General features: G+C 36.1%; 1 protein-coding gene across 1 annotated transcript in view; it reads right to left on the bottom strand.

The window, feature by feature from the left end:
- Window positions 1–12254, bottom strand: part of LOC142334627 (uncharacterized) — a 67954-nt gene that overhangs the window by 26173 nt on the left and 29527 nt on the right. The window contains exon 6 of the mRNA XM_075382818.1: window positions 283–389. Coding sequence (XP_075238933.1) covers window positions 283–389 — 107 coding nt within the window. The remainder of the gene's footprint in view (window positions 1–282; window positions 390–12254) is intronic.

Here is a 12254-nt window from a genome sequence, read left to right as displayed (position 1 = left end):
AAATTATCACTTAGTTACAATTTCTAAAAAAGGAAGCATTCAACTCAATTTCATCAATTAGCGTAACAAGAGCTTAATTGGAGGGGCAGAATTTCCAAGGAGACAGCGAATGGAGCGCAGCTAAACCACACGCATACTGCATTAATTGCGCTGATCCTTAAATTAATTTTGATTAGACCAAAAATTTCCCAATTTTCTGCAAGACGGCCATGAAGACGACAAACTCAATATTGATCAACTAAAATTTCGTTATCATAAAGTTCAAAAATCATTGTCACTTACGCTGTTCCTGTGGCAGTTTTTGCAGATCAACCCGCGGCTTCTCTCTCACTCTGATAGCTGGCGCATGTGGATTAATGTAGTAGTTGGCTAGAAAAGGCCCGAAGGTCCTGAAGCAGAACAAGTTGATGTTGCGAGTTCATTTAAAACTTGATGCCAGAATTTACAATAGAAGCGAAGATCACATCTTTCAAAACCACATAAACAAAGCTGTTTTTGCTTTGAAAAGTGATTGATTCTTTCGTCCGAGAAGGGTTAATAAATAACTTGGCGAAGTCTTACTATTCGATTATATCTGTTCGTAGCGTAAGATACACTATGGTACCAAAAAGCTCCATACACGTAGAGAACTTTTAAAAAACTCCAAAAACAATTAAAAACAATATTTTGTGTACGAATAAGTTCTCTAGTTATGGGTCGCTACGCTTTTAGCGTTTTGAACATCTTGCAGACGGCTAGTGAAGTTTTCATACGGGTTTCAAATTTCCAACATTTTTTTCAAATTTTCCCAAAGAACTCTTTCGTAATTGTTGTTTCGAAATTGCCATAAATTTTCAATTGGATTCATATAGGGACTATTGGCTGAATTTTCCAGTACTTCCCACTCCCTTTCTTCGAAGACATTGATAATAAATTTTCAAGGTCTTCGAAACGCTATTTTTCTCCGAAAATGTTCGGAACTTTAGCTTTCTTGAAATCTAACACAGTTTCCATCCAACTGACTGTATTGTGCCACAGAACCTGAGTGCCAAAAAAACCTGGTTCCATTTGTTCGAAGAGTTCTTTTGTTTTTTTTTGACGATGAGAATCAGATACTTCGAATCGCAACAGCGCGGCCAACAGTTAACAACAAAGCAGCTTAACCATCTTTTCTATGAAAGCGGAGAATGCGAAGGAAAACTCGTTCAGAAGCTCCCTCAAATTTTCACGCATTTCTTCACCTTTGAGCGTGAGCCAATAGTTCTGCGCCAATGTAACGCTTAAAGAGGACAAATTGTGCAGTACACAGCTTCTTGGTACCACAGTGTAAAAGCCAGATAAAAAATAAAGTAAAATAATCAATCACTTATTTTAGCCTAACTCCAGCGTTTACAAGTTATTTTTAATCTTAACCAACTAACGATAGAATAATAGCTCCCGAACGTGCTTCAGTCGGGGACGCGGGTGGGAGATAACTTGAATCCACAAAGGGGGTATCGATTGACGTCAAAAGGGGTTATTATTAACCACTATAACCATTAATAAAATTTAAAGCAAAACGACGCCGAATTTGGCAAACTTTTCATTTGAATTTTAGTTAACAAACTGCCGCCATTTGAGTTCAGCTGCTAAAATTTTGAACCAGAGAAATTTAGCTCGAGCAAAACGAAAAAGTCTAGCAAGCAAAAGTTTCTCGGAATGTCAATTCAGTTAACTCAAAAACATTCTCTTTTCGTCAAATTACATAGGAGACAACTTTGTAGCAAAACAAACTTGTATCCTTTGATTAAACAGAATCTAAAGGCATGCGGCTTTAATACATTAGCAAGGAATTCAATAAAACAATATAACCAATTACTGTCGGAAGAATTGCGGATTACTCTCGAACGAATAGTGGGAGCTCTCATCAATTGCAACCTGCCTCAGTCGGGGGGGGGGGGGGGGGGGTGGGGAGGGGAGGGGAGGAGCCTAAATTGGACTGAAAATTCACCAAGGGGCTTCAAATAACCTCACTAGAGGGGAATATACCACTTTTGGGATTTAAAGTGGAAAAAATAGACACCAACTTCGGTCCACTCACAATTTGACTATTAGTATTAAAATGCCGGCAACTGATTTGAGCTGCTTAGAATGGCGATTCAGAGAAATCTTTAGATATCTAAAAACACAAAGCCAAAGGCGTAAGAGTCACTCAAAAATTTAAAAGCAGTCAAGGAAGAAATTTGCCTAAAAAACAGCCGGCAGAAAACCGGAAATTAGGCTACTGTATCCAATAATCGAAAATAGAAGTCAACGTTCTAAAAAAGAAGTCGATGTTCAAAAACAACAGTCAGAAAAGTTCAAGTCATGCCTTCAGTTAAAAACCCTGTAGAATCTCTTCGAGTCGTAAAAAGACACAAACTCTTAAAGAGGATAAATTGTGCCGTACATATCTTTTTGGTACCATAGTGTAAAAACCAAATGAAAAAAAATAACAATCTGTTTTTAACCTAACTCCAGCGTTTATCAATTATTTTTAAACATAACCAACTAACGTCAGAAGAATATCTCTCGAAAGCCTAGTGCAAGCTCTAATCTATTGCTGCCTGCTTCAATAGGCGGGGTGGTGAAAGATAACTTGAAATTACAGAGGGGGCTTCGATTGACGTCAACAGGTTATTATTAACAAATATAAATATTATTAAAATTTAAAACAAAATGACGCCAAATTTCGCAAACTTTTTATTTGACTTAAGGTAACGAACTGCCGCCACTTGACTTCAGCTGCTAAAATTTTTGATACAGAAAATTAGCTCACGCAAAACGAAAAAGTCAAGGAAGCAAAAGTTACTGGAAATGTCAATTCAGGCGAGTGAAAAAATTGCATAAACATAGCCAAAGGAACTCGAAACTGCATCCACCGAAAAAAAAACTGGCATTTCAAACAGATAATATCTCCTGTCAGAATGCATCAAAGCAGGGAAAACAATTTGAGTCGAAAAACGAACAAAAAAAAATTCGCCAAAAGACAAACCCGAAAAAATTAAATTTATTTTTTATATAGTAAAATTTCACATGCAAACCAAAAGCGTTGTTCCATGCAATGAAAACGAGCTATTCGGACCGCAGAACATGCACCCAACTTTAATCAGCTCACAAACACTCTATTTACGAAGATAAAGAAGGAGAAAATTTAATTGTATGAATTCAATTTTCGTCACATTACAGAGAAAGAGACAAATTTGCAGCAAAACGAACTTGTATCTTTTGAAGTTAAGAGAGCCTCATGTCATGCAGGTTTAATTAACTTAGCAAGGAATCCAATAAGACAACATAACGGACAAACGTCGGAAGAATTGCTCGCGAACGACTAGTGAGAGCTCTCATCAAATGAAACCTGCTGTAGTGGGGGGGGGTGGAGCAAAAATTGGACTAAAAACTCAACAGGGGCTTCAATAAACCTCATTAGAGGGGAATCAATACCACTTTTGAGATTTAAAGTGGAAAAAAAGACACCAACTTAGGCGCAGTCATTATTAGACTATTAGTATTAAATTGCCCACAACTGAGTTCAGCTGCTTAGAATTACGAATCAGAGAAAATTTTAGATGACGCAAAACACAAAAAGCCAAAGGCGTAAAAATCACTCGAAAAATTAAAAAACGTTCAAGCAAAACATTTTGCATAAAAAACATCCGGTAGAATACCGGGAACTAAGTTACTACTGAAATCGAATAATCGAAAATAGAAGTCAACGTTCTAAAAAAGACGTTAAAAAACAACAGTCAAAAAAGTTCAAGTCATGCCTTCAGTTAAAAACACTGTAGAATCTTTTCGAGTCGTAAAAAGACAAAAACGCTTAAAGAGGATAAATTGTGCCGTACATAGCTTTTTGGTACCATAGTGTAAAAGACAGATGGAAAATAAAGTAAAATAACAATCAACCTCTTTAACCTAACTCCAGCGTTTATCAATTATTTCTAAACATAAACAACTAATGTCAGAAGAATATCTACTGAAAGACTAGTGCAAGCTCTAATCTATTACAGCCTGCTTCAAGAGGCGGGCGTGGTGAAAAATAATTTGAAATTATAGAGGGGGCTTGAATTGACGTCAATAGGTTATTATTAACCACTATAATTATTATTAAAATTAAAAACAAAATGACGCCAAATTTGGCAAACTTTATATTTGACATTAGGTAACGAACTGCCGCCGCTTGATTTTAGCTGCTAAAATTTTTGATACAGAAAATTAGCTCACGCAAAACGAAAAAGTCAAGGAAGCAAAAGTTACTCGAAATGTCAATTCAGTCGAGTGAAAAATTGCATAAAAAATAGCCAGAGAGACTCGAAGTTGGATCCGCCAAAAAAAAACTGGCATTTCAAAGAAATAATATCTGTCAGAATGCATCAATGCAGAGAAAACAGTATTCTTGAGTCAAACAACGAACAAAAAATTAACCAAAGAAAAACCCAAAAAATTAAATTTATTTTTTAAATAGTAAACTAACACACACAGAACAAAAGCATTGTTTCATGCAATGAAAACTAGCTATTCGGACCACAGAATATGGACCCAGCTTTAATCAGTTCACAAACACTCTATTAAGGAAGATAAAAAAGGAGAAAAATTAATTGTATGAAAATTAATTTTCGTCACATTACAGAGAAAGAGACAAATTTGCAGCGAAACGAACTTGTATCTTTTGTAGTAAACAGAGCCTCATGTCATGCGGGTTTAATTAATTAGCAAGAAATTCAATAAAAAAAACATAACGGACAAACGTCGGAAGAATTGCTCTCGAACGACTAGTGGGAGCTCTCATCGATTGCAACCTGCTTCAGTCGTGGGGGGAGGGGAGCTTAAATGGGACTAAAAATTCACCAGGGGGCTTCAAATAACCGCATTCGAGAGGAATATATACCGCTTTTGAGATTTAAAGTGGAAAAAATTGACACCAACTTAGGCGCACTCATCATTTGGCAATTAGTATTAAATTGCCGCCAACTGAGTTCAGCAGCTTAGAATTATGATTCAGAGAAAATTTTAGATGACGCAAAACACAAAAAACCAAAGGCAAAAAAGTCACTCGAAAAGTTGAAAAACGGTCAAGCAAAAAATTTGCATAAAAAACAGTCGGTAGAACACCGGAAACTCGGCTACTCTTAAAGTCCAATAATCGAAAATAGAAGTCAACGTTGTGAAACAGATGTCGATGTTCAAAAACAACAGTCATAATTTCAAGGCATGACTTCAGCTAAAACACCAGCAGAATCTCTAAAGACGCACGTTTACAATAATTGCTTCTCTTCGAGAGCAATTAATCACCGACTAATGTTGGGCGAATTGCTCTCAAACAACAGGCGAGCGGTTGGATTCGTTAGTAGCTAGCTACGGTTTAGTGAGGCCAGCTTTAACTTAATTGATAGGGAGTGAGGTAAGCGCAGCGATTAATGGGGCAAGTGGGGGGAGGATTCTTTGGCTGCACGGGGCTACGTCCTTACGGCCTGAACGATGTGCAGGGGTAGGGATGGGGGGAGTGGTGGTAGGTTTGTGGGCAGTTATAAGTGAGCATCAACGGTGCTTCATCACCTAGACAGGAAATGAACGGTTAGGATTGAAACTTACTTAGCAGAAAATTTTAAAATTTTCTCCCTCCGCGACGAGATTATTCTCTTTATTCTGTTGCCCATGTTTAATTTCGTTCTCAGTATTTTATTTTCCCTTCATTGTTTCTCTTTTATTGCTGATCGATCGTAGTTTTCCTGACCAATAACACCAGATCCTCGGTCCGTACAGAAAAAAAAACTTTCTTTATGATGGCATTTCCGCCCTAATTCGTCGCAACTTTTTGTCATTATACCTTTCTGATACTTTGATAGCGCGGGATGGTTTACAATTTTGTGCGGTCAGGTTCTCCTTGCTAATTATCAAACATACCCGGCAGATTGCCGGAAAATAGCCGCCGTTGATTCCAAGAACTCTATTGGGATTGAAAGAAAAGAAAATATCAACAAAATTTGATTTTTGTATAAAGACATTTTTAAGTGCAATTTGATTTCATGTAATTTCGTAATTGAACATACTCCTGTCTCTGTGAGAGGCTACAGGGTCTAGTATCAATACCAAAAAGCATTATAGATAGTGAGTAAAACTTACGAGAACAAAGTTCAAGTACCGGGAATCTAAAAATAGGCTTTATGGGTTTATCCCGTTTCTATTTCTGACTTTGATTTTTTATACTGACTCTCTTCATTTCGAATTGCTTTGCTGAGCAGCTGCTGTCTAAAAGGACCTTGAGCAGAATGACAGAAGAGTAAAACTAGCCTAGAGAAGTCTAAACTAGCCTAAAAAGATTTCACGCAAAATGTCGAAAAAGCGGCAAAATGTGTAAAGCGAAAAAAGGTTCGAAGTAAAAAAACATAACAGGACAAGTCCTGAAATACAATTCGAAGAATTGAATGAAAAACTCAGACGAACTCTACCTGACCAGCAGATCAATTGAACAATGCCAGCCAGAACACAAAAATCATCAAAAATTTGAGAAACTAAAACATACTCATTGCTAAAACTCTTGAAAAAATTGTTTCCCTTTAAAAACACCCATTTCAAAAATGTTCAAAATCAATTTTTGTTTCTGAAATCGGTCCAGTATTATATCTGCAAGACCTGAAAAATATTCATTGGCCCTTAAAGATCGATTAACTCGAAAATGACCAAAAAATCGCAAATTCTATCAAAACTTCAAAAAGTCGAAAGGTTAAATTGTTGAAAACAAATCCATTGAAACTATAAACTATGCAGTACCTTTTTATCAGAACGTGGAATATGTTTTCTCGCACTTGAGAATGAACGAATATCAAAAACTGACAAAAACTTTAGGAAGCCTTAAAAAAATTGCAGATTTTATCAGAAAAATACAAAAATTTGAGACATTCAAATGTTAATAACCATTCCATTGTTACTAAAAACTATGCAGTGCCCTGTTAACAAACCTGAAAGGAGATTTCCTGGTCCATGCAGCTGGAAAAACAAAAAATGACAAAAATTTTTAAAAACCTGAAAAAATGCGAATTTTGACAAAAAAATTGCTAAAATTTGTGATAATCAAAAGTTGAAACCTATTCCATCGCAACCAAAAAATTTTCAATAACTCATTCTCCAACCCCTGATGACTTTTCCTGGGACTCAAAAAACTTGAATAATGACAATAGAAATGTCAAAAAATATGAAAAAAATTTTTGACAATAGAAATGTCAAGTTTTGTAAAAAAAAATGCTAAAATTCATGATGGCAAAAACTTGAAAACCATTCCATTACCACAAGAAACTGTGCAGTAATCTATCATCAAACCCTAGAGGAGGTTTCTTGACACCTAGGGCTAAAAAAAACTCAAAAAAATGGCAAAAAATTTCAAAAAACCTGAAAAATTGCAAAAATTAGTATCATTTTGTGTGTTTGTGTTTGTAGTACCAAGACATATAGCTCATAAAATGATCATAAAATTGAATTTTGTCACGCAAAAGGCCTCCATCAACTTTTAAAAACTTCAACCTAAGACTATTTAAACAAAAAAACCTCAAGAAATCACAAAAAACATGAAAATTAAACCATTTTGAGCCGAAAAACTACTAAAAATGACCTTTTAACCTTAAATTAGGACCATCCCAGCAGCTAAACCAGACCTGAAAAACATGCATTAGACCCTTAAGAAAAAATTGCAAAAATTAGTACCATTTTGCGTGCTCGTGTTTGCAGCACCAAAAACAGCTCATAAAAACCTATAGCTCATAAAATGGCCATAACAAGTAATTTTTGGTCTGGCAAAAGACCTTCATCAACTTTTGAAAAGTTCAACCTAAGATTAATCAAACAAAAAACTAAAAATCTAAAACTAAAAAAATCGCAAAAAACATGAAAAATTGCAACATTTTGAGCTAAAAACTCCTTAAAAAGACATTTTAACCTTGAACTAAGGCCATACCAGCAGCTGCACCACTCTAAGCACTTGAAAGACTAATAATTCCCACTTTGGGCCTCTAATGAAACTTGATGCCCGCTGCGCTTTACCTGTTTATCCCGTTTTGAAAGATCAAAGTCATTGAAAAATGTGTTAACACATCTTTAAAAACATAGCCGGAAGATTTCCGGAAACGACTCGGAGAAAATTGCCCATACTTATGATTAAACGACTAGAACAACAATTGTGAACCCTAAACCTCCATAAATGCCATAAAAAAATTTAAGGAAGAATAGAAACGGCAATCAAAAACAAATTGAACGAAATAAACTAGAAAAACTTTTTAATGAGTTTTCTTAATAGTACAAGAAAACAATAGTAAAGCCGAATAAAGTTCCTTTGCAATTAACAAAGAAAAGCTCGCACAACAATGTGTAAGTCATAATAGGCTAAGAAACTTGTCTAAGATTTTTAAAAAAAAATGAAAACCTGCAAAAGAAAATATCAAAAAATGGTTTAAAATTTCTCAGTTACTCTGTCATTTTTCCTAAGACAAAAATGATTGATACCAAGAAATTTTTAATCAATTGGTGTCTGAACATTCCTTAAGCAACAAGCTTCTATTCAAACCTATTGAAAGCATTAAAACAAAAAACAGGCAAAAAATCATTAAAAATCGTGTAAAAATCAGCAAAACTGATCAAAAACCTCCAATTTAGCATTAAACTCAAATTAACTACTTGAAACCTTCAATTCCAACCAAAACAAGCTTAAAACTAATACAATATCATAATAATCAAACCTCATAACCATCAAAATTTGCAAAAAAAACTGCTTTTGAAAGCCGCATGTGAACAAAAAAATTTCGCTCGCTAAGAGAAAATTTTTTCACACATCAATTTCTCGCTCTCTCAAAAACAGCGGTATGAACAATCACTTTTAGGTTCCAAGTTTTCGGCTCCAAGTTCTTCTCGTGTTTCATTTCCCGCTTCAAAATTCACTCCAATAAAATTGATTTAAAAAAAAGGACTTCTCCAATACTCCTCGAGTCGTAAAAACAGAGCGCACCAAAACAATTCAAATTCTTTGAATTGTAAAAAAGGAGCGCTATAATAACCGTCTGAGAAGATGAGGGCGGCTATTAATAAGATCAACTGTACCCTATGCACTCTACCGCTTGGCAACTTGCTTTTTAGTTGCTTTCGAGGTGCCTGAAATTTCCCGCAACATATTGCTTCGTTCTTTTTCACTTGCTGATCAACTCACTGGTTGCTCACTTCCCTCGAATGTTGCTCATTAAAGCCAAAACTACCGATAGTTAAGCAATTTTCAGTCCAAGTTTTGCGAGCAAGATCGACATTATTGCCAGCAAAAAAAAGCAGCAGAACTGAACTCCAAAAAATGTGCATATTGCTAGAAGCTTCCAAAACTTTCTTTATCAAATATTTTTTCTCTGATGCAGCTTTTTGTTATTTACAGACATTCTGCTACAAATAGAGAATTGCTATATTTCTTTTTCTCTGATCTTAAAAACTTTTTAAAATAGTTTTAAAACGAGGTACTGCAAAAATAGCATTCACCACAACGGTTGAAAACCGAGCTCGGAAGAGAGAAAATACAAACGTTTAGCAATCGGATAGTTTGCAGACAGAAGTAGAACGCTAGACGAGTTCAATGAGACCTCAATGCCTGTCCACAAGGTCATACTACTGCCCAAACCTTTCATGCAAAAATTCACATTGAGCCCAGCGAAGGGCCCAACAAGTGAAAGCATACTTATCTGTTGTATAAAAAACTAAGCTCAGGGACGGTGAGTAAATCAAGAAGAACAGTCAGTCACTCAGCCAGCTGTTAAAGATTTACCATAAAGAATGAAGCAGGGAAAGAGAATAATAGGGAGAAGTTTCTTGGGGAACCTCATCCTCCACAACCCCTCTCCTCTCGTCTCCAACCCAGCCCCTCTTGATGCTATAAGTAGCGGATAATGATCCATACAAAAAAGAAAATAAGGTCATGTCCGCAATTAATTTGAAATTGCATGAACAAATGAACAAAAAGAAGACCGGACGTGATTATGAGGTCATATTGTTGCAACAAAATTGACCGCGAAATAAAAACAAAGCTAACAGATTGCCAGAAAATAGCCGCAATAGGTTTGTAGATCTGCAGTCCTAAACATAGCCGGCAGATTGCCAGATAATAGCCACAATAGACGCTTGGGGCCTACCATAAATTGAAACAACTAAAGAGATTAGATAGACAGATCGACTACCAGTCCTTTAATAGACCACTAGACTTTTTGGCTAAGCTTTGGACTGTCATTTTTTATGAGACACATAAGCTCTATAAGGAGAAAGCCCTATTAGCGTTTTTTAAAATTAGGATCTTTTCCGTTTGTACCCCTCGAATGTTGCTCATTAAAGCCAAAACTACCGATAGCTAAACAATTTTCAGTCCAAGTTTTGAAGATCGACATTATTACCAGCAAAAATAATGCAGCAGAACTGAACCCCAAAAAATGTGCATATTGCTAGAAGCTTCCAAAACATTCTTTATCAAATACTTTTTCTCTGATGCGGCTTTTTGTTATTTACAGACATTCTGCTACAAATAGAGAATTGCTATATTTCTTTTTCTCTGATCTGAAAAACTTTTTGAAATAGTTTTAAAACGAGGTACTGCAAAAGTAGCATTCATCACAACGTTTGAAAACCGAGCTTAAAAGAGGGAAAACAAAACCGTTTAGCAATCCGATAATTTGCAGGCAGAAGTAGAACGCTAGAAGAGTTCAATGAGACCTCAATGCCTGTCCACAAGATCATACTACTGCCCAAACCTTTCAAGCAAATATACACATTGAGCCCAGCGAAGAACCCAACACGTGAAAACACTTATCTGTTGTATAAAAAACTAGGCAGGTTAAAGGCTCAGAAACGGTGAGTAAATCAAGAAGAACAGTCAGTCACTCAGCCAGCTGTTAAAGATTTACCATAAAGAATGAAGCAGGGAAAGAGAATAATAGGGAGAAGTTTCTTGGGGAACCTCATCCTCCACTTCCCCTCTCCTCTTGTCTCCAACCCAGTCCCTCTCGATGCTATAAGTAGCGGATAATGATCCATACAGAAAAGAAAATAACGTCATGCACGCAATTCATTTGAAATTGCATGATTAAATGAACAAAAAGATCGGACGTGATTATGACGTCATATGGCAGTAACAAAATTGACCGCGAAATTAAAACATAGCTGGAATATTTCCAAAAAATACAGGCAAAAGGTTTGTAGATCTGCAGTCTTAAACATAGCCGGCAGATTGCCGGATAATAGCCTCAATAGACGCTTGGGGCCTACCATGAATTGAAACAACTAAAGAGATTAGATAGACAGATCGACTACTAGTCGTTTAATAGACCACTAGACTTTTTGGATTACCTTTGGACTGCCATTTTTATGAGACACAAGCTCTATAAGGAGAAAGCCCTAAAAGAGTTTTTAAAATTAGGATCTTTTCCGTTTGTGCCCCTCGAATGTTGCTCATTAAAGACAAAACTACCGATAGCTAAACAATTTTCTGTCCAAGTTTTGAGAGCAAGATCGACATTATTGCCAGCAAAAAAAGCAGCAGAACTGAACTCCAAAAAATGTGCATATTACTAGAAGCTTCCAAAACTTTCTCTGATGCGGCTTTTTGTTATTTACAGACATTCTGCTACAAATAGAATTGCTATATTTCTTTTTCTCTGATCTTAAAAACTCTTTAAAATAGTTTTAAAACGAGGTACTGCAAAAATAGCATTCACCACAACAATTGAAAATCGAGCTCGGAAGAGGGAAAATACAAACGTTTAGCAAGCGGATAGTTTGCAGACAGAAGTAGAACGCTAGAAGCGTTCAATGAGACCTCAATGCTTCTCCACAAGGTCATACTACTGCCCAAAACTTTCATGCAAATATACACATTGAGCCCAGCGAAGGGCCCAACACGTGAAAGCATGCTCATCTGTTGTATAAAAAACAGGGCAGGTTAAAGGCTCAGGAACGGTGAGTAATTCAAGGAGAACAGTCAGTTGTCCATACAGTATGACATACAGAACAGTCAGTTGTCCATACATAATGATCCATACCGAAAAGAAAATAAAGTCATGCCCGCAATTCATTTGAAATTGCATGAACAAATGAACAAAAAGAAGATCGGACGTGATTATGATCTCATATGGTTGTGACAAAATTGACCTCGAAATAAAAACAAAGCTGGCAGATTGCCAGAAAATAGCCGCAAAAGGTTTGTAGATCTGCAGTCTTAAACATAGCCGGCAGATTGCCGGATAATAGCC

Source organism: Convolutriloba macropyga, chromosome 2 (genome assembly GCF_964194025.1).
Source record: "Convolutriloba macropyga chromosome 2, txConMacr16.3, whole genome shotgun sequence".
In the NCBI taxonomy this organism is placed as follows: domain Eukaryota; kingdom Metazoa; phylum Xenacoelomorpha; order Acoela; family Convolutidae; genus Convolutriloba; species Convolutriloba macropyga.
Note: the sequence above shows the minus strand (reverse complement) of the source record. Positions and strands in the feature narration are given on the sequence as shown.